The sequence below is a fragment of the Dipteris shenzhenensis genome, chromosome 18 (genome assembly GCF_047967505.1).
Source record: "Dipteris shenzhenensis isolate YYH24624 ecotype China chromosome 18, Dip_SZ_1.0, whole genome shotgun sequence".
Lineage (NCBI taxonomy): Eukaryota > Viridiplantae > Streptophyta > Polypodiopsida > Gleicheniales > Dipteridaceae > Dipteris > Dipteris shenzhenensis.
The window spans coordinates 18,911,497-18,935,341 of record NC_141613.1 but is presented as its reverse complement, the minus strand read 5'-3'; the positions used below and the strand labels follow the sequence as shown (position 1 = coordinate 18,935,341).

General features: G+C 43.3%; 1 protein-coding gene across 1 annotated transcript in view; it reads right to left on the bottom strand.

The window, feature by feature from the left end:
• Positions 1 to 2,774: 2,774 nt before the first annotated feature.
• Positions 2,775 to 23,845, bottom strand: part of LOC147890903 (GTP binding protein) — a 32,307-nt gene continuing 11,236 nt past the window's right edge. Inside the window, exons 5-12 of the mRNA XM_087389414.1 lie at positions 18,328 to 18,426; positions 18,044 to 18,157; positions 10,529 to 10,593; positions 10,154 to 10,270; positions 5,734 to 5,809; positions 4,029 to 4,121; positions 3,314 to 3,364; positions 2,775 to 3,223 (exon numbers count right to left, since the gene is read on the bottom strand). Of these exons, the coding sequence (XP_087245540.1) occupies positions 3,128 to 3,223; positions 3,314 to 3,364; positions 4,029 to 4,121; positions 5,734 to 5,809; positions 10,154 to 10,270; positions 10,529 to 10,593; positions 18,044 to 18,157; positions 18,328 to 18,426 (711 nt within the window). The 3' untranslated portion in view covers positions 2,775 to 3,127. The remainder of the gene's footprint in view (positions 3,224 to 3,313; positions 3,365 to 4,028; positions 4,122 to 5,733; positions 5,810 to 10,153; positions 10,271 to 10,528; positions 10,594 to 18,043; positions 18,158 to 18,327; positions 18,427 to 23,845) is intronic.

The window sequence follows — 23,845 nt, the reverse complement described above, 5'->3', positions numbered from 1 at the left end:
ATGCCCTACACAAACAACAAGTAGCAAGCACTAGGGGTACTCTCCTATTACATTTAATATTTTGCTATCCCCGAATGCTACTTTTGGTCCCATAGGATGCTTGTTCACACCTTTATTGACCGCCTAGGAGGCGAGGGATCATTGTTGGCTGACCTAATGATACAGATATTGCTTTATACAAATGGGATAGTCCTCTTCTCTTCCTCAGTAATGGGCCTACAACGACACCTACAGGCCCTCCAGGTGTTTTGTAGAGAGAGAGATCTGATAGTCAATCTTGGGAAGACCAAGGTTATGATTTTCAACACCGCACACCTTCACTTATCGAAGGGAGCCATTGAAGACTGTATAGTCATACACTTACCTAGGGTTAGTCTTTGCCAATCTTCATGATGACTTAGGCAGCTAAGGCTCGACTTATGGGAGGGCAGGGGGCTCTAGCTCAACTAGAGAGATTATGCTTATGGGCACATTTTCAAGACCTCCGATGAAGGGATAAGTTTTCGACACACTAGTGAGACGACGGTCATGTATGCAGGTGATCTATTATCAACGACTGAGTGGTGGTGTTTCGAGAGGTTGCAGGTGATGATGGGCTCCAAGATGATCCAAAGCAACCCTATGTCCCCCACCAGATCATACAGGTAGAATTCGGCATGACACCGCTCCAAGTTGATGCCATCTTCCAAATAGTCACCTATCTCCACAAGGTCTGGGCTCTACCTAGAGGGAGACTACCGAGATTGGCTCTAGAGTCTTCTATACGCCTAGCTAAGAGGGGAATTAGCATGGCTTGGTACACACGCATATCCAAGGGCATCCAGATGGATCGTCTCCCCCCCTTTCACCTGATTCCACGAGATGAGATCAGTCATATCATTACAGTTGGACCCACTTTAGCTCCACACATCGCGGACTTGGGGGGAGGACCAAGTGTTCCTCGCCAAGATTTGATTCTACCGCTACTACTTAGAGTATCGGAGGATGGAGTGATTATCAAACCCCAGTATTTGGAGGACAGACGAGTCTCACATGCCTTGAAGATCACCATTGGACAGATGCAGGTCTCGTCGCATCAATTGAGGACTGAGACAAGGAGAGCTACGGGTACACTTAGAGAGCAACGGATCTGTAGACTATGTACCCTGCAGGAGGTGGAGACAGAGGAACACATCCTATGTACGTGCCCTCCATACTATCAGATCCGAGGATGATACCATTGCAAGAGGAACACGGGTTTGGGCCTCTCTCTGGGTTGATCCATTTCCAAGACTAGTTCTGCATTAGTCTCTATTTGATGGAGATGCGATCACATAGAGAGACCCTGATGCGCTGCATTAGAGAGCAGGATGACACCTGCCACCAAGCTAGATATAGCCCAGAGATGGGTTACAAATTTTTACACTTTTGAGTCTACCCCTGGACATAGCGGAGTTGAGGAGGAGGAGATAGATGATATGAGGGCTGAGTGGGCTAGCAAGATGAGACGACGACGTGGAAAGGTGCAATCGAAGATGCAAAGATGGACCAAGGCACTCACGATGGAGGTCCAACCCATTGCAACTATACTCGAGGGAGATCGTTTGAATAGAGGGATCACCATCGATATGACCGTCCAAATACAAAGATCACGGAGACCATGCCTCCCACTGTCGAGAGACACGACCCAATAGACACAAATACAAGATATCTTCGCGACTCATAGGAGAGCCACCCTTGCATCAGGCTATATTTGTCGATCATGAGTCTAAGTACTAGATTCTTGTTATTTGTTTTAGCTTAGCGCGTAGTACTCTGCAAAGGGCCTTAGCGAGCTATTTGATTCAGCCCATAGTTGCTTGTATGGGTTACTTCTTGTGATTGTATTGTCTTATATGCTTGCAAGGCCTCAAAGGACGTAAACACATCTCTCTCTCTCTCTCTCCCCCCCCCCCAATGCATATATTCCTTCTTAATTTTCAAAATGCGAACGTGCACATTTTAAAACCCCTCATTTACCACGGGCCTATTCTCATTTCATGAGATTTTAGCTTGGTTTGGAGTTGTATTGTCGTTTTCGACCATATCATTGAACCCCATATGATCATATGATCAACTTCAATGGGAATCTAAATTATTCATGCCCTAATTTACTCTAGTTTTGTCAACCTAAAGTAATGATTAGAGTAATGTACATTTGTTGAGGTGATCAAGAATTCGGTAAAGGTGGTCAACATGAATAGTTCATTTTGACAAATTTTGACTTCAGAAAAATCTACTGAGCTTACTTGAAAGGTTAAATTTTAGTGGTACAAACATTAATTATTGGATCAAGGATCTAGCATGGACAAAAAGCCACCTCAAATTAATTAATTTAAGTATAGAAAGCAAAACTTTTATAGACAACTAGTTAAAGCTTATACGGTTTTGTTCAAGAAGGTCTCCATTCATGTGTAGTTTCTTTAAATCATACCCTCTTTCATTGTAGATACCTTTGTAAGACTATAATATATCCAATTGTACAAATTTAGATTTTTTTAAATTAAAAAAATAGATTTGTTCATTTGGTCTAGGTTCTTGACATGGTAGGACACATGAAGGCACAGACTATAAGACAGAAACTTAATGTGGTTGGGCTTTTTATTCTTTCATCTGTATCATGTGCTGTGCAAGATGACTAACAAAGATAAAATCATTGCAAGATAAGAGCATAGCTAATGTGAGAAGCATTGAGCTCTCAACAGCTGCATAGCACCCAATAAATCAAGTATGCGGAAGCATGAAACATATCTCCAGAAAAGGCCCTTTCATAGGCAGGAATGCTCGAGATATTGCATAGAAGCGATGCGATTTTCCACAACAATATTCCATACAAAACTAGCATGAGAGCCATATATAATTTCCGAGACTTCTGGACTGGTAATAAACAGTATCCCAAATTTAGTATAAAATGATCGTGTAATAAACAGTATCCCAAATTTAGTATAAAATGATCGTAAGTGCCAATGATAGTCCAGAACAAAATTGTGGTTCGTGACCTTCATGTAAGCCATTCCCAGGCCCCCATACACACTCTATACTGATAGTTGTGAAAAGAAAATGTCATTGTCCGTAAATGACTTTAGATACAATGGTGAATTGCTCTACTTTACTTTTTGCCCCCTGAAACATTGAACTTGAAAAGGATGATATCGCCATCTTGAACAATGTAGGTCTTTCCTTCTTGTTTGTATTTTCCAGCAGCCTGAGAAAGCATTAGCTATTTTTCAAAAATCCTGAGATAATGTTGGCCAGGCTTGTTCAAAACTTTGAGAATTAAGTATTAAAGTTTTACCTTTACAGCAGCCTCACTCCCCAATTCTTTCAGATCTGCGAACTTCATGACCTGGAGAAGACACGTCATTTAACATTTCAAAATCATTTTCAAAAGCCAGTGAGACTTCATGCTCACTCTCAACTACTTCCATCATTTCCGGTTTACAGTTTTGACATTGCAGTCAACAAACCCGTGTTATCAGTTTCCAGTATCCCTTTTCTCTTGGCTTCTAAGTAACCTACACAATTGTTCATATTTCCCACATCTTAAATTCTTCAATTAGGCACGATTTTTTTAATCTTTGAAATCACCCGTGCAGGTACGTAGAAAAGCATGCAAGAATGATAATGGCAATAACACTAAACCCCATGCACAGCACACAAAGTAACAGGAGAATGCACGGAATAGATCCTAATGGCCAAAAAACATATTTTACTACCTGACTTTCCAGTTTAAAAACCCATACATCAAGGATCTTCAATTGCTTATGAAAGGCATGACGTTTGTTCTTATAACACCCATGGAGGTACACAGAAAAGCATGCAAGAATTATAAGGGCAATAACATAAAACACCATCTAAAACCCCATCAAAGCACACGAAGTCATAGGAAAGTGCATAGACTAGCTCCTAGAGGCCCAAAAACATTTTCGACTACCTGACTTCCCAGTGAAACAAACCCATACATCAAGGATCCCATGTCCTAAAAATGACCAATTGCAGAGATAAGGTACCTCAGCACAGATAAAACCTCTTTCAAAATCTGTATGAATGGCTCCAGCAGCCTGAGGAGCCTTTGTTTGCCTTCTAATCTGCCAACATTTCACCTGCAAAAGTACACGGTGTGTCTATCACTATCCCATCAGAACAACGCAATTACAAAAATGTAATCATTATAATGCTCGAAAACAGAAACATGTTGCTGCTATAAGCCTCTCAGTTAATGCATTACTGTCATCATGTTGCCAGTAGAAAGACACTAGGATCATCACTGCAATAATTACGGTGGATACCAAACAGGACTTTTAATTACACTAGGATCATTAACACAATGATTACAGTGGATACCAAACAGGACTTTTAACGATCATCGGGTGCCTTGCAGCACATAGCATTATTGTCTGCACTTGCTGTAGATGTAAGAAATCATGGAATTATAACCCATTTGTACGCAGATTTGTCTTCCGGCAATTTCATCATTCAAAAAAAAGTACATTCAATGGATGATGGGAAAAGAGAGATGGAGAATAGCAGGTCCAACTGCATCAGACAGATTGTCAGGGATGTACGGGTTGTACATGTTGACCAGATTGAACCTCAACATGTACTAAGCATATACCTAGATGAATCCAGGAACATTCCCAAACTCATCCTCTAAAAACACAACATAGTGCAGTTTCAATCTCATGATAATCACTCATAAGGTTGAAAACCATAAACTCCATCACGCATCGCAGGGACTAGCTACTATGACATCCCCACTGACGTCATCAGTGCCCAACAGTTGGTGTAGAACATAGTATAAAAATATGCTCACACATGCAAATCCACACACCCACACATACTAGAGCATCCATTTATAAAGTCTTCGTACTGAGTTTCTGTCGGCACTTCGGAGATGAAGGGCATGACGAAGGCTAGCACTAAAGAAGAAGGCTAGCGTTCAACATGTACTAAGCAAGTCGAATTGCTGAAGATGATTATGCTGGCTGTGCTGGTTGTGTTTTGTCACACGGGGAAGGACAAACTGCTCATCCCAGCAGATCAATCAACCTCAAAGTGCGCTAAGCAGGTCAAATCCCTGAAAATGGTTATGCCGGTTGTGCCTGTCGCATGGGGCAGGATGGTACTCATCCCAGCAGGAGAGGGAAGGAAAGGGGCACAGGGAGGAAGGCAGCTAGGCAGGAGGAAGAAAACGGGGGAGGGGAGGTGGGGGGGGGGGGGGGGGGGGGGGGGGGTGTTAAGGGGGACAGGACGGGACTACTAGCAATCTCTGGGAAAAGACAAACCAAAATGAGAAGTCATGGTTGCACAGGAAACCTGTGAAAGAATGGGCGAAGGCACTGAACTGAGGGTGGGAGACAGAAACGGGTGACAAGAGGGATCAGCAGCACGAAAGGAGAGCACGAGAGGTGGCTAGCAGCAGCAGGTAGCACCTACCATAAGACATACGACTCAGGACAACGCCTTCTAGTCATGTCAAGGACACCAGAATTCATGGTTTACACAAGCAGCAAAACCAGGCATGAAAGATCCTACCTAGAGAAGTTTGTGTATCTACACCTTTGAAAGAGGGAATCAGGAAGCAGGAGCGTAAACTGCCGAATTTCGAGGGCCACTTTAAGGCATGAGGCATGCTTCAACTAAACAGAAAATCAAACCCGTATAGCCATTGCACATAGGCATTAAGAAACATATTTTAAGAAATCAGAATCTGACCTCATCTGGACCAGCAGTGAAGAAATAGATGAGATTGATCGCAGAGAATCCTGTCCTGATTATCTTGGTAAGTCCGCTGCAATCAAAATATTACAAATCTCAAAATGCCATGATATGCAATATCCCAGTAATTCTCTCAAAGCCCTGTCAGTAAAAGAGAAAATCAACAACTCAACTTGGCATCTTAAAAGGAGCCAATCTGTAATAATTTACTGTGGACATTAACCTACCAAACCAATACTGTATCTAGCTATTTTCATGATCTCTATTTTTGAAGTGATTTCTTCTCTCATCCTGATTCAGGATTCTTGACATCCTAAGTGTGTTGGAAAAGCAGTTAACCACACTTCAATTGAAAGGCATTTCTTATTGCCATTATGATGTTCTGAAACCATGACACCATGAGGAGAATTAAGCCAGGCTGCCAAATCTCAGAAATAAAAGAAGAGATCAGAAATCAGCAAACTACTCAGGAACTTCTGCAAGACAGAATGTACCATGCAGCTACAGTCCTACAAAATGTATTATCTTACTCATTGTAGAAAGTAGATGAATTTACATATAAGCAGACTTCTGGGATCAAATTGATGATGATGTGGTGTCTTAATTTTCAGTTTCCTGGATATCTCTAAAATATATAAATAAACCCATTGGCAATATAATACAATCAGCCCTTAGGCAATTCGAGGCAATGAAAGCTTTATGCTCACTCCACTGCTGTCAAACCATCTAATAAAGTCTAAATGACGGCACCTCAATTGGACCCAACTTCTCAAAATTCTAAAGTATGCGTCTTGCAGAAGCTTCCAGATTATCTCACAATTGTCTCCATAGTGCTTATTAATCTATCAATTGATAAAAGGGAAACCCCTTTTTGTGCTCTCAAATCATGACCCTGATGGGACTTCTCCTCTATCAATGGGTATGTGTATTATGGAGGCTTGGCATATTTGCAAATCTCAACAATTGATCCTTTTTTTTAAATAGCTTATCTAGTGAGGTGGACAACTTCAGAATAATGTGTATGTACGGATATGTCTCATACCTTCTATAGAGACAGATCCTTATATATGCAATCTCGACTAGTCCGATTTTTTTAAATAGTTTGTCTAGTGAGGTGGTGGCCTTCAGAATAACTGTAAGTCGGGATCTGTCTCCTATCTTCTCTGTAATATGCTTCTTTTTAATTCAGGATTTGCCTTACTATTTTCATTGAATAATCCAAGTACAATCTGCTCTAGCATTATTAACCCATGGTCCTGTAGTAACATCTTCAAGGAGCTTCTATTTTATATGTCAAACCCTAGCTGAGGAGATGAGGAATTCAAGGGAGAAGCTTCTAGGTGGCCTCTCATAGAAGCCAAAGCCCCACCTATGTGGCTGGGAAAAATGCCTGATGGCGAGGTTGGGCACTCTTCCATACAAAGAAGAGAAATAGATTGAGTACCTCTCAGCTAGAGAGGTGGTATTTTGTCATTGCAACCTCCATCCGCTTGATAGGAATGCCAAGAATCCAGAGCCTTCTCAGGTGAATGTGGACAAGATCGACATTGAGAAGGTGGAAGTTCATTCCAAAGATCCCACAAGGAGAGCGTGATATGTACTCCTTACTTTATGAGGAGTTGACAGCATCGACCCGCACCACTCGCTCTTCCACCCACTCTTAGAGGCAGAGATAGAGGGACGTATCCATCGCTTCCACGTCAGCAGGGCCAGAGGAGCAGGATCCTCTCTTATCTTCATCTGAGGGAGTCAGAGGAGACAGCTGACAACATGGATGCTGATGTTGAGCATGCATGTGCCAATGATACTTGTCAGATTTTTTGGATCCAATATGGATCATGTTTTGTATTGGCTACAGCATAGACTATAGTACTTATTTTTAGGAGTTTGTCATGTCACACGTGACATGGATCATGTTTTGTATTCACTTTTATGAGGCTTCAGCATAGGCCCCAAACTACTTGTCATTTATGATCTATCATCTATGGTAATTGATGTAGTGTGTGCGGCTTTGCCGAGCTTTGAATTCTTTGAAGTTATAAGTTATTGTGAAATTTAAAGATGTATGTAATATCTTTGTAATGCATTATGTTTTTGTTAATGATATATGTATGACATGCATTAATTTTATATATATATATATATATATATATGGACACACACACACACACTTTATTAACTTTAAAAACCTAAACTCCCTTTCCACTGTTTATCTAGTGGCCGAAACTCCGAAACACTGTTTCCTGCCCGTTTCCGTTTCCTTGTTTCTGAAACTCCTGGGAACTATGTTGCTTGCCCTAGTCTACAAAATGAAATGCTTCTCTACTTTGCTTCATGAAGAAAAAGATTACTGCACAACACCGTTCGAAGGGCGAGAATGTGCTTACCTCAGCAAGAAGTTTTCTGGGAAGGCCATAGGACCAAAGAAATAAGACTGTGGAGTTTTCAACTGTCAATAATGTGGAAAGCCTGGACATAAGGAGTTTTGCTTCAAGAAGAATGATGTGGAAAAGAAGAGCCATGTAAACTGTGTGTCGGATGGATACGTGAGAGTTTGTGTCGCAGAAGAACCCGCCACCCTTGATGAGAACTATGCCTTCTAAGCAGATTATCTGCACAGTAATTTAGGCTTTTGGTTTTTTTTTTTTGGCTTTAATTTTTTAGTGGTAAGCCTTTGATTTTGGTTTGACGACAACCAATTATGAGTTAAAGCTTCTTTGTGAAAATCCCCTCTGTGATTGTAAGGGAGATTTCTTTGGTATGAGTGCTCTTACTCCTTTTGGGCCTTCATTCTGACTCTGTTTCTGTAAAACTCTTTTACTATTGAGTATTCACTGTTTTGTCAAGAATCAGCCATGTAGAGAGTGCATCATTTTATGTCTACCTATCTAGACACCCCTATCTTCGGTTTGAGAGAGGGTGTTGGAAAGGCAAACCTTTGATAGAGGAGTCTTTGGTCAAGTTGTAGGAGTTTATTGTACATGTGGCTGGTTGGTATGCAGTAACAAGGAGATAATCACATATGATCTGGTACCTCTCAACTTTTTAGGTATTCGACATTGATGGCAGAATTCTCTTGGCTGACCCATTGGCCACGGTGATCTCTACCAGACCGACTTCTATATTTATGTGTTTAGCTATGGCTCATTGTCGGTGTGTGTGTTTTTCGTTATCTTTGATATGATGTAATCTCCAACAAGGCCTGTAGGTATGAGGAGACACAAATGTTGCATATTCTAGCTTTCCATTGATATATAATATAGTTCTCTTTCCAAGTCTATTTTTCATCATCTGAGCATGATTTCATTGCATGCATAGATTACAAATTTGCTCCAGCACATGATATCAGAGCTAGCGGCAAATCCAACGGACTTTATGTGGCCTGTGTGACTGTTGCAGTATGTTGAGATCCATGGCAACCTCTACATGCCTGACGACTTGGGACTTTGTGGGGGCAGCTGATCACTAGCGGCCGTTTGTATGTTCGTTTATGGCGTGCGTTGACTTTGATTGATCAAGTGGCATTGTTATTTGCGAGGGGTAAAGGCCCTTGTGCGCTGAAGACATATGGCTTAATGGGGACTTAGTCCCATATACAATGTGAGGCCTGGTGGCCCTGGATATAATGGCTTGTTGAAGACCCTCTAGAGTATCCCTCCCGGGACTTTTTGGGAGGCTCTAGAGGTACAGCACACCTACGAGACAGGTGGCAGCCGGCAGCCTTTGGCTGCTCTGACAACCACAATGATGCACATTCATGTTTCGTCTCAAGTGAGATTCAGAGCTTGATGTGTTTTGTTTCCATTTGAAATAGCAAGTCTCCCCATCCACACCAGACAAGTCAATAGGTTTCTATATCTCGAACCAGAAATGCCTAATAACAATTACAAGTGACATGCAAGCAATGACGCCGGATCCTTTCAAAAGTTAATTACTTTGACCTCCCAAGAACAAAGGAGTGCTCCTATGTAAGACCCACTTGATCAATGCTTGCACAACTAGCCATCAAAATGATAAAGGACCCCCCCCCCCGCCCACCCTCCCAAAAATAGATAACAATATTTGATAGGCATTGTATTTATAAGTGAGTGGAATTGTTTAGTGCTTTTGGAACCTTTTCATTCTTCATATAAGACATTTGTACTTAGATTCTGATTCCATAAAGGCAATTCGATGCTCAATGCAAACTTTCCAAGCACAACATGTTGCAAAACCTGTGCTTCTTCCCATAGCAAGGAAATCTATTGAACTTGTTGGCTTATCTCAATGTAGCAATTCTATTGGATATTGAGGTCAATCTTGCTTACAGAACTATTTTTATGTTGCCTTGCTTACAAAACTGTTTGCATCGAGTTTATTAACAACTGCCCTCTTAAGAAATCGCCAACTTCAGAATGCTATCCAACAGTCCCCTCACCTCTGCAATTCGTTTTCCTTACAATAGACAGCAGCTTCATCTGGAGGCATGTCAGCAAGTTTCTGCTCTAGTGCTGCACTGAAGGGAATAATGGGTTCACCACCATGTTCCTGCACCCTAAAATATTGCAAGAAGTTGAGCAATAGTTTCAAGAAATTAGGTTTAGCGTAAAGGTAAGCAAGCAGAATATATTTCAAGGCTCCACAAATTTTTCAGATGCATACATCCAATCTTAGAGCTAATTCTTAAATTGATAAAAACATATTCGATTCCAAAATACATCAAGAACTCGCGATTCACATAGTGGGAAGCCAAAACACTACGAAGCAATCTCTGAGACTTTACTAAGCAATCTCAAGTTGAGAGAAACTTTACCAAGTGTGAATCTTTGGCAACCACTTGTTTTTCTTTCTCTGATAATCTTTTTCCGTCACATTGACCTGTACCAATTCCAAATGAGCACTAGACAAGTAATATTTGCCCAAATATTTCTGTGTAAAATGAATTAAAAGCAGATGTGTCCATAACAAGCTCTCCACTTGGAAAGATATGGTTAATAGCTTTCGAGACAAACCATTGAGGCATCAGTATTCTTTACAGAGAGCAAATTAATTTTGACAATCATAATAAAATACCATGTAGAGCATGAAATTTAAGAGCACAGTTTGGGATGATATGATAATAAATTCTAGTTCCAAGATGGCTAGCAAGACAAAGGGAAACTTCAATTTGAAGAATGAGAAAAGAACAAAGCAACAAAAACAGACCTAGAAGGGTGTGAGCAAATGATCATCATCTTTAAAAAAGCATGTATGGCTTTATGATTGAGAGTATAATTTGGGAAAATGCAATTCTAAATGTTTTTCCAAAATGACTAGGAAGACAATAGGGAAAACCCTACACCAGGATGAAAATAACAAAGCAAGAAAATACAGAACCATAATGGTGGGAGCACTTATTGCAAAAACCAGCGAGCCCATAAAAAACATGGTTATAAAGCAGAAAACCAGCGAGCCCATAAAAAAGCATGGCAAGAGACCCCATCTCGCACCCCGAGTGGAGGAGAGTAGATTGCAAGAAAAGCTAGTAGGGAAAATTCCAAACAATGGATACCGGGGAGTGCCAATAGACTACAGCACACAGTTGCCCAAAGACAAAACAAACAAAAGACAAGCAGGGATGCCCTTTGTCTTCCATCTTATATTCCCTTGGCAACCTGCAGAGTTCACTATGACAGCACTTCAGATTGATACCATCTTGCAGACGGTGATGTATTTTCATGAGGTTTGGGCTTTGCCTAGCTAGAGACTATTGAGTTTAACATTAGAGTCATCCAGACGACTAGCTGAGAGTGGGGTTAGCACAGCTTGGCACGCATGCATATCCAAGTGGTTTGACAAGTAGGGTATCCCCCCCCCCCCCTCTTTCAATACAGCTTGGATGCCACGTTCTCCAAATCTCGCGAGATGAGATCAACCGTATCATCTGGATGAATCTACTCCAGCTCTATACATCACAGACTTGGGATGGGAACCAGGAGTTCTCTACCAAGATCCATAATCATTTCCTGAAAGCGTCAGAGGATGGAGTGATTACCACAATATTTGCAAGACAGACAGGTCTCACACGCACTGAGGATTGCCATCGAATAGATGCAGGTCTCGTTCCATCAGCTGAGGATTGAGGTAGGAAGAGCCACAGGCACAACTAGAGAGCATTGGATTTGCAGGCCATGCACATTGGCACAAGTGGAGAAAGAAAGAAAGAAAGAAAAATATATTTACGTCTGCGGGAGGCCTCGTGGGCCTATGGGACAAAGTGCAGAGTACACCAAAAGGGAAAAACTCATACAAGCCACAAAGGGCTGGACCAAAGGGCACGCTAAGGCCCTTGCTGAGTACTATGCTGAAATAAAGAGCTCAATAGCTCAAGCAAAATCATATCATATCGTATCACGTGCTATTTGAAATAGGATGAGAGCTGGAGTTGGAACTTAGAATCCGAAACCCAACACTGTGGTGGCTCGTCTATGAGCGGTGAAAATGTCTCGTATCTGTGTCTATCTCGCTGTATCATGCTGTTGTGGCGGAGGGGGACGTGGTCTCCTCGATCTCTGAACCCGCTGAGCGATGTTCAGAGCGACTCCTCGTCTCGGGCAGTCTACTCTGAGGAAAGCTGTGATAGGTCGGACTTAAATCGAGTGTGCTCTGGTTGCTCTCTATGTTGCAACTGGCATCTGCAATCCTCTCTCGGCAATTCATAATGTATGCATATCAGCTAGCTCCTCGACTGGAGGAGGTCGAGACAGAGGAGCACTTCTTATGTGCCTACCTAGCCTACTAGGAGGTTCGGGAAAGATACCCACTGCCTCTTTCAGGAGAGGCACGGCTTTGGTCCACTCTCATGGTTGATCCAATTTCATGACCAGGTCTGTGTTGGGCTCTATCTGATTGAGATGCGACGACACTATTGAGACAAATCAGACAACAAGAGGGGACCATGCCACAAGAGGCTAAGGCACACCGAGCACACCGATATGTCACGGACTCTTATGCATTTGGGTCTACTCAAGGTGTAACATGCAACGGTAATCTGATCGTGTAATTCACAGCAAGACCTTTAAACCTTTAGCGAGGAATTAGCATTGTTTACCATAGAGAGAGAGAGTAGAGTCGACAACCGATTGGGTCCCTCTACCCACTGAGGGCCCCCTCCCCCAACCAGGGGAGAATTTGCTTTATACTTGGAGAACTAAGAAATACAAATAACACTCTCCGAGAGAGCACGGAAATGCACTTTTGAAGAGCTCACTGTGCACACGTATAGCAGACCCAAAGACATGAGAGGCAACGCCAATCAATACCGAGACCCTGATGCTGTCCACACTGACGATGTAGGACGCTTTTGCAAGGCAAGGGAGAGGCTTGTGCTGTCCACCAGAATGCAGGGTTACTACGTGAGTGAGAGAGTGAAAGCTAGGAGTGATAGATCCTATAAGAGAGCTGAGAGATGACTGAAATAAAGAGCTGAGTATGAACTGTGTAAAACTGTAAAAGATAACTGAAAAGAGCTGCTGAAACAGACCCCAAACCTTACTTTGTTCGCTGTCCCGACTCCCCGTCTGATGCACTGCGTGAACACCTTCCCAGAGGGCTGAACTGATGCAAAAGGCTGAGGCTGGTCAGAGGGCCACTGGGGGTGAGTGTCAAGCTGTTCAGAGGGGGCTGAGGAGGAGCTGTAGGAGGCTGAAGTGCTGGGAGAACTGAATGAGGAAAGAGGGCCTGGAGGCCCCCTATTTATAGGGCTTTTGGGGCTGTCTGGCTGGTCCCTTGGCCCCATAAAGGCAGCCCTAGGCCCCATAAATGGCAGCGAAGGGAGGGGTGCAAGGTAGCCTATAAAGGCAGCCCTTCCCCTACCATTCTCTTCACTTGTTCCAACCTTAAGGGGGCCCAGAAGGGCTCCTATCCTAGGTTGACCTAAACCTATCCCTAAACCTAAGACAGAACAATACCCTACGGTTCTCCAATGGGTACTAGTGAACAAGGACTGATCTTCTGACTTGACCTAAGGCTGAGAGACCGACTTACGTAGCTTGTGCCTGACTGTCCCTGGACAAGGGCTCATAGAGGGGTCACAGCATACGACAAAAACTCCTATAAGGGAGCTATTACGCACTTGTCGATGTAGCCAGTGTGTTACTTTGCACCCAAGTGCAGGGGTGCATGTGACATTCCCTCCTTAACTTGGCGGTAGGTTCATTGCTTCCAAGTAGTCCGCCAATATCTGGAGAAACTCCTGGAAAAAATCTTGATCACGGAACTTGGTGTAAAACTCCCAGATCTTATGTCCTGACCCATGCTTGACTTTATGAAGAAGGATTTGTTCTAGCTGCAAAACTTCAGCTTCATCAAGAACTTTAGATTGTTGCTCGTCAAAAATCTTTGAAAGTGGAGGTCCAAATATGGCTTCAACCAAGCTACATGAAACACATTATCCATAGTCCAACTGTCTCGAAGGCATAACTTCATTGAGACATCGTTGATCTTCTAAATAATAGGGCATGGTCCGAAGCTCCTTAAGGACAACTTAGGGCATCGCTTGCCTACCTACTTCAATCTTTGCTTGATAATGCGTAAATACACCCATTGACCCTCTTTATACTGAACATCTCGTCTGGATTTATTAGTCTGGCGCGTATACGATGTTGAAGCTTTGGCGATGAGGCTTTTCATGGACTCCGTAATCTTTGCCATTGATTCGATGGTTTTGTTGGCTTCAAGAGATGGAGACACCATCTAAGTGAGGAGTGAGGTAAACCCCCGTCTAAACGCCAATTCATAAGGTGTGCGACCAATACTCCAAGAATAGATATCGTTCAGAATGGCCTCCACAAGCAGAAGAAACTGCTTCCACTTTCCCTTAGCATCATGATAATATGATTTCAAAATATTAAATGCCATACCATTATACTTTTTCATCTCGTCATTCGATTGCGGATGGAATGCACTGGACATCTTAGAACCAAAATTATCAAACAAGGCTCGCCAAAAGTTAGACGTAAACTTGGAGTCCATGTCGGATCTGATGGTCTTTGGCAACCCTCCAATGGGATACCAATACTTGACAAACAAACGAGCTACATCTTCAACGCTGGCCATTTGTTTGCAGGGAATAAGCATATAATATTTACTAAAGCGATAAACAATAGTAAGACATTATATTACGCGTACTGGCGGATGCTGGAAGTGGCCCCACAAAATCCATATCTATGTCCTGAAAAGGACCGTCGGGAGTGACCTGCTCAATGGTCTGGATGGAATCTTTCTGACTGAGAGCGTCTACAACGAGGTTGTTTTTTTCGAGAACGTACTCAATCATTCCCCCAAACCACTGGAATATCTGGCTCCACCGTTGTTGCCAATCGCTCCATTGCGCACTAGGCATTGTCTGAAGCCACTTAAGGGCTTGGTGATCTGTCTTCACCGTGAAGTCCGTCCATATAGGAAAGGCTTCCAATGTTTTAATGTCTGGATGACACCAAGGAGCTCTCTATCATACACTAAATCGTTCGTTTCGGCATCATTAAGCTTTTTGCTGTAATATGCCACGGGCCTATCCTCTTACTGATGGCGACATTGCTAGCGTCTATGATTTCTAGAAATGGATCATCCCAAGAGACGATCTTCACAACTGGTGCTGTCGTGGCCAACCGTTGCAAGTCATGAAAGGCCTGCAAAGCTTTGCCTGTGACTTGAACTTTTTGTCTGCGTGTCTTTACCCCCTTGAGTAAATTTGTAAGAGGGGCTGCGTATGTTGAGAAACTCTCCATGTGCGAGCTATATGCTTGACACAAACCCACAAAGGATCGGATCTCTTGGGCCGTCGTGGGGACAGCCCAACTTGTGATAGCTTGGATCTTCTCAAGGTCCAATCGAATCCCTTGAGCACTAATAATGTAGCCCAAATACTGAATTTCCAGCAATCCGAATTCACTTTTCTTTGCGTTGAGATATAGCTAGTTATCACGTAATAACTGTATGGCACATCACACATCCTTAATATGAATAAATTGCAAAATTGATGAATGGTCGCACTTACCCCATCATACTTAACAAAATTTGGAGTGGACCGAGTCAGTGGTGTTACCTTTGTCGATGAAGAAGGTGTGGCGGTGACGGCTGCTGCGCTTAAACTTGCCTGCATAGCGGCTAACATATGTTTGTGTTGGAGAAGCATCGCTTCTCGGTCTAGCTTTTGTTGACTCTTTGCCTGAGCAAACTCTGCGCGTTGCAGTGCCTCCTCATTTTTGCATTCCTCACGCATCAACAAGAGCAGTTTTTCGAAATCTGTGGTTCCTATTTCTTCTAGTGGCTTTTTTCTTTTTCCTCCAGACATTGTTTTGTCTGGTCCAGATGTCTTCTGCTTTCTTCTAGCTGGGCTCCCTCCCCCAACCAGGGGAGAATTTGCTTTATACTTGGAGAACTGAGAAATACAAAGAACACTCTTCGAGAGAGCACGAAAACGCACTTTTGAAGAGCTCATTGTGCACACGTATAGCAGACCCAAAGACGTGAGAGGCAACGCCGACCAATACCGAGACCCTGATGCTGTCCACACTGACGATGTAGGACGCTTTTGCAAGGCAACGGAGAGGCTTGTGCTGTCCACCGGAATGCAGGGTTACTGCGTGAGTGAGAGAGTGAAAGCTAGCAGTGATAGATCCTATAAGAGAGCTGAGAGATGACTGAAATAAAGAGCTGAGTATGAGCTGTGTAAAACTGTAAAAGATGACTGAAAAGAGCTGCTGAAACAGACCCCAAACCTTACTTTGTTCACTGTCCCGACTCCCCATCTGATGCGCTGCGTGAACACCTTCCCAAAGGGCTGAACTGATGCAAAAGGCTGAGGCTGGTCAGAGGGCCACTGGGGGTGAGTGTCAAGCTGTTCAGAGGGGGCTGAGGAGGAACTGTAGGAGGCTGAAGTGCTGGGAGAACTGAATGAGGAAAGAGGGCCTGGAGGCCCCCTATTTATAGGGCTTTTGGGCTGGTTGGCTGGTCCCTTGGCCCCATAAAGGCAGCCCTCATAAATGCCAGTTCTAGGCCCCATAAAAGCAGCCCTAGGCCCCATAAATGGCAGCCTAGGGAGGGGTGCAAGGTAGCCTATAAAGACAGCCCTTCCCCTGCCATTCTCTTCACTTGTTCCAACCTTGAGGGGGCCCAGAAGGGCTCCTATTCTAGGTTGGACCTAAACCTATCCCTAAACCTAAGACGGAAAACTACCCTACGGTTCTCCAGCGGGTACTAGTGAACAAGGACTGATCTTCTGACTTGACCTAAGGCCGAGAGACCGACTTACATAGCTTGTGCCTGACTGTCCCTGAACAAGGGCTCATAGAGGGGTCACAGCATACGACAAAAACTCCTATTAGGGAACTATTACGCACTTGTCGATGTAGCCAGTGTGTCACTTTGCTCCCAAGTGCAGAGGTGCATGTGACACCAGGACATAGCGGGGTGGAGGAAGAGGAGCTAGCTGACATGAGGGCATGGACATGTCATGGACTTCTATGCATTTGAGTCAACTCCAAGACAATGGGGTGGAGGAGGATCAGCAAGGAGAGACAATGCGATGTTGCCGATTCAAGACCGCATACAGCACGATGAGTGACTAGAGCACACACGATCGAGGCCCGATCCACCTCACGTCTCCTTAGAGGAGACCGTCAGAGGAGGCATCACTCTTGACATAGCCCATCGGATACAGAGGTCGAGGAGACCACGTCCTCCGCCACAACAAGAGACAACTCGACAGATAGAGATTCGGGACATCCTTGCAGCCCACGGCAGAGCCACCACAGCACTCGGTTTCAGATTTTGAGTTTTCAGTTCTCAGTTTTGAGTTTTTGAGCTTTTGAGTTTTGAGTTTGATTTAGCTTAGCATAGCACTCAGCAAAGGCCCTAGCGCACCCTTTGCTTCAGCCCACAAAGGCCTGTATGAGTTTCTTCTCTTGATGTACTTTTGTCCCATAGGCCCGTGAGGTCTTTTGAGGACGTTAATATATCTTTCTTTCTTTCTCTGCTGTGCGTGTGCATGTGCAAAAGGTGGATAAAATATGCAGGCTTTGCAACAAAAGACAGAAAGAGCAGGAACATGCTCTCCTACATTGTGAACAGCTTATACACCTAGGAGGAACTTATTAACAGGGTCCAGATTGCAGGAAGAATATAAAGAGCTGTACACATATAAAAGCACCAAAACTGTGCCAAGAAAAAGAGAGGTTATGTACGCTTGGATTGTATCTTGAATAAACAAACTCAGCATTCATTGCAAATACAGAGTCATGCATAATACTAGCCAGCTTTAAGGATTCTCAATGATGACAAAACTAACCAGGTACACCACTGGTTTGGATGACAACAATTGGAAGGTATTCAAAAACTCTACTTCCGCTGTTTTCCAATCCCCAAGTCTCACATCTTTTCCTTCTGACAAGCATTCCTGAACCTGTTTCAATTAGTTAAAAACTGATTAGAGTCCCCGCTAAGTATCTGACTGTATAGACCGACTAGTCATTGAACTTCCATGCTTTCATTCTTTACATTCCAGACAACGGGAAACGACAGAGCAAGAAAACGGCCTGCGAAACAGACACAAAAATTTATTCACCAAAAGACCTTCTTGCAGCATTCAAGTTCAAGTTTGAGTTGTTTATCATTGCTGCGTTTGAGAGCCTTCTCTAAGTCTTCAACCTTTCTTTCCATAAACTCGATGTCCTGAAAAAGACAAATCAATTAGAAACAGCATGTAAAAAGAGGATAACTTTAACAGCAGACATATTGACCCTGGTTCACTTAAGCATGGAAACATCAAGCTCTAGCATTCTACAAGGAGCCTTAAGGCTTCGAATGTCATTAATGACACTCAACAACTACAAGATGCAGACAGAGATGCCAAAAATGCTTTCCTTCATGAGTACGAAAGTACAGCGCGTGTACGTTGTATGGAACAGCTGTACGTCCTTTGTGCGAGCTGTGTACGGGCATCTGTACAGTACGGATGGAGGAGCAGGTAGGCTGAGAGGAGCTGGTGCAAATCCAGGAGCAGGAGACGAGTCAAACGTGGCTCTGATACCACTGTAGGATCGATTAACGAGAGAGAGAGTGCAAGGTACAAAGAGTCGAAGATAGCAGCCGTCAAGTCAACTAGTGTAGTGTAAAGAAAAATACATAGTACTTGTACCTAGACCCTAGGACTAAGTGTCCTAGGTGTCACATAGGACTAAGTGTCCTATGTGGCATAAAAGGCACAAAATAAACTAAGTGCCTATACCTGTGCCTACAAGGCACATACCAAGGCCCATAGGGCATCACTAGAACTGGGAGAAGATGGCCTACAGATACAAACTTGGTTATGGAAATGGATCAGTCGTGATAAAGGGCCGAAGCCATTCCCCTCCAAGTAGAGACAGTGGTAGCACCCCCGGATCTCATAGTAGGTTGGGCAAACACAAAAAAATGCTCCTCTGTTTCAACCGCCCCCAGCGTACATAGCGTGCAGACCTACTGCGTTCCGTACTGCGCCGTACTGTGCTCCATTGCGCTGCACTTTCCGTACAGCTGTACGATGTGTTCCGTACCTATATCCCGTACAACTGTACTGTGTTCCGTACATCGTACTTGCTACGTACATGTTCCGTACATCATATACATACTCCGTACAGCAGACGTACCTGTTCTGTACAGCTTCCGTACAGTTGTACATGCTGCTCCGTACTGTGTTCCGTACAGTCACGTATCTGCTCTGTCCGTACAGCTCGTACCTTACAGGACACTCTCAAAATTTGGGGCTTTTGAAGGCTTTTGCTGTCCTTACCTTCCTTTTACTGTTTGAAGTCTTATAAAGTTAATTCAACAGTTTGGAAAGCCTACCTCTTGAGGTCTATACGTTGGGACAGTTGCACTTTTGCAGTCACCTTGTGGACAGCAAGTCCTAATTTTGCAGTTGCAAGCCTTGAGGCTACCTTTTGGGATTTGGTCTGCAATTTCTTTTTGATTGCAGTACATTGAGTTACTTTTGCAGGACATTGAGTCAGATTTTCAGACATTGAGTCTTTTCTGCAGGACATTGAGTCAGATTTTTATACATTGGCTCACATTTGCAAAAAATTTCAAAAAAATTTGGGGCTTTTCTGCATTTGCCCTCTTTTTGGCCTATTTGCCCTCGTTAAATTTGGGGCTTTTGCCAGATTTGCTGTTTTTTGCAGTGAACATTGCCCGACACAGTCACATTTGGGTCAAATTTGCATTTGCCCTTTGATTTGGGCTAGAAATTTGCAGAATATTTATTTGCAGATATTTGCTGTCATTTTTTGACAGCCAACTCTTTGCAGTGATAGCCTTGAGGCTTTTGGATTTTCAGGTCTTTTCCAACGTATCCCATTTGCAATGGCGGGGAACAATCATGATCTATTTGGCATTCTTCGTGAAGATGACAACTATCCGATGTGGTCGTATCTCATGAAACATATTCTTGTTGCAAGGCATTTCTGGAATATTGTTTCTGAGGTTGATCTGAGGCCAGTCAATGCTACAGTGGTTGCATCTACTGCTGGTCCCTCTGCAGAGGGTACTCCTCCTGATGCCTTATCTTCTAACACCTCTACTGCTGCTCCCCCAACTCGAGAACAATCAAGATGGGATGCAGGAGATGCAAATGCACATTCCTGTATTGCTTTATCATGCAAGAGAATCATTATTCCACACATCCGGTCTTGCAGGACAGCAAAGGATGCTTGGGACAAATTGGCATCTCTTTATCAGATTTGCAATGAGGCACGTGTTGCATTTTTAAGAAGACAATTGTAGGAAGACAGTATGAATGAAGGTGACTCTATGGATGCATACCTTACAAAGGTCAAGGACCTCATGGAACAACTTGCAAATATTGATGAGGTGGTGCCAAATTCTCAGCTTGTCAGTACCACATTGAATGGACTGCCAGATTCATATCAAGGGTTTGCTACAACCCTTCGATTAGTGGCCATGGATAATCCAAACCACTATTCTTTTGATCAGATGGTTACTTTGCTTTTGCAGGAAGAGCAAAGTCGTGCTAATAGACAAGCCATTATTCCTGATCATGCATTTGCTTCACAGCAGACAGGAAGAGGCAAGGCTTCCAAGCCTATGAGCAAGCCTAAGTGTGCACATAGCAGTGGCAATTCCTCCAATGCATCTAAAAATACAGCACATAAGTCAAAGAAGAAAAGATGCAACTATTGTCGCAAGCCTGGACATGACATTTCAGAATGCAGGAAGCGCATTGCTTCGGAGAAAAAGAAAGCAGGATTGACAGTTAATGCCTCACATGCAATTGAATCCCACGATCCAGCAGATGCTTCACATGCACATGCTCTCCAGGATGATTGGGCATGGGCTGTCCATTGCTCATTTGATATCTCCAAAGTTGATGCACTCTTTACTGCTAATGATGCTCAGTCTTGGTATTTTGATAGTACGTCACATCTTGCAGACAGTTGTTTCATTCCTTAGCTGATGCACCTCGAGGGGGGACTGTCACATGTGCTAATAATGCTTCCTATGCTGTAAAAGGAATTGGAGATGTGCAGCTCACATCTATTTCAAACCATCCTGTCACTTTGACAAATGTTCTTTTTGTGCCTGGAATTGAAGTCAACTTGATTTCAATTTCAGCAATTGCCACTTTAGGATTCAGAGTGATTTTTGATTGATACAGATGCCTAGTATGTGATCTTCGTGATGACAATGCCATAGTTCTCACTGGCACTTTGCAAAAGGGACTTTATCACCTTGATCATCACTCAGCTGCACTTTCTATTAAAGCATTTGCTATTTCAGATTCACAGCTTGCTGAAACTCATCTTTGGCATGAGAGAATGGGTCATCTCAATTATAGAGCTCTTGCAAAGCTACATTCACAGCAGATGGCTAATGATGTACCTCAAACTCAAACAGTTTCCAAACATGTGTGTGAGGATTGTCTTTTGGGTAAGATGCATCGGTTTCCTTTTCAAAAGAATTGTCCAAAACTCTCACAAAGGAAATTGCAGCTAGTGCACAGTGATGTCTGTGGCCCAATGAGGACAAATGCCATTGGGAGGTACAAATATTTCATGACTCTCATTGATGACTTCACAAGATATTGCTGGGTATATGCTTTAAAAGCCAAATCTGAAGTGTTCTTATGCTTTCAGAGGTGGCTGAATATGGTTGAGAATGAATCAGGACGCAAGCTTGTCACCCTCAACACAGATAGGGGGGGAGAGTATATGTCAAAGGAGTTTGATGCATTTTTGTCTTCACGGGGCATTGTTCACTCATGCACTACTCCTTACACTCCTCAACATAATCCTGTTCCTGAAAGAAAAAACAGGTCTACTATGCAGATGGCCAGATGCATGCTTAAGGCCAAGTCTTTGCCCAATAAGTTTTGGCTTGATGCAGTGATGTGTGCCAACTATGTGCTGAATAGATCACCTACAAGGGCATTGAATACTGTTACACCTTATGAAGCATGGAAAGGCAAGGTCTCTTGCATATGTTCATGTACCATCTCAGCTGAGACATAAGCTTGATGACAAGGCAATCAAATGCATATTCATTGGTTACATCCAGGAGAGCATAAGGTATAGGTTATACCAACCAAATACTAGGAAGATTATTGTCAGTAGAGATGTCATTTTTGCTGAACATTCGGCTTCTCTTGTGGACTGCAAAGCTAAGCCAGAAGTGGACATGTTTGATGCCTTTGAATCTTGGTTACCTCTACCGTCCTCAGAAGAGGACTTTGACTAGCAACATGAGCCTCCTGCAGGCCCTCCAACAAGCAATGATCAGCCAGTATCCCATGCTGATTTGCAGGTTTCTCTTCCAGCACAAAATGATCCCACTATTCATGATGCAGTGATTGAAGAAAGAGCTGTCAATAGACAGCAAAAGCAAGTTCCCAGATGGCTTCTTGATACATTGAGGGACAGCAAACAAGATCAGCCTTTTGCTGCCCGGACAAGATCAGGGAATAGACAGATGCATGGTCACTTTCTTGAGTTTGCACTCCTTGCTACAGCTTGCAATGAAGAGCCTTTGTGCCATAAAGATGCTTTTGACAACAAAGAGTGGATGGATGCAATGAAAGCTGAGTTACAATCCATTGCCAAAAATGACACATGGGAATTAGTAGATCTCCCCCCCGGCAAGCATGCCATTGGTACCCAGTGGATCTACAAATTAAAAAGGAAATCTGATGGCAGTATAGATCGACACAAAGCCCGTCTTGTTGCAAAAGGATATGCCCAACAACAAGGCATTGACTTTGAGGAGACATTTGCTCCCACATCCAGGATTACTACCATTAGATGTGTCATTGCCATTGCAGCCCATTACCATTGGCAAGTGCATCAACTTGACATCAAGACTGTTTTTCTTCATGGGGATTTGCAGGAAGAAGTCTATGTCACACAACCTCCTGGCTTTGAGGTTGTAACAAGGTATGCCAACTTAGAAAAGCCCTTTATGGTTTGAAGCACGCACCTAGGGCATGGTATGCCAAAATTCATGCACACTTACTATCCCTTGGTTTTCAGAATAGCCCCACAGAACCCACTCTTTATGTCCGTGGAAGTGGATCTGATTTTTTAGTGCTGATTTTATATGTGGATGATATGCTCATCACGGGCCCAGATACTCAGCATATTGCAGCTTTCAAGACTGATTTGCAGCAGATTTTTGAAATGTCAGACATGGGACAGCTCCACTATTATTTGGGCATTCAGTTTGCTCATGTTGAGGGAGGTATCATGATATCTCAGTCCAAGTATATTGGACAGCTCCTTGATCGTTTTCAGTTCGAGGATTGCAAGCCAATCTCTACTCCAGTGGACCCTGGCTTCAAACGGAGGATTCCGCTCCCGCTCCAGTCTTTTTTCTTTTCATTGTCACACTCGGATGTATTTGATTATGTATGATCAGACTTAGGACTCAACACGGGTGATGATGCTCGTTTAGTAGCTCCACCCTTACTGTGATTTGTATCAGGTTTTCTTTCAGTCTCATAGACCCATCGGTCTTCCGAAGACTCTAATAAAATTTCTTTCTTTCTTTCTTTCTTTCTCTTGTGTGGTCTTCCATCATGCCACCTTCATGTGTTTTCATC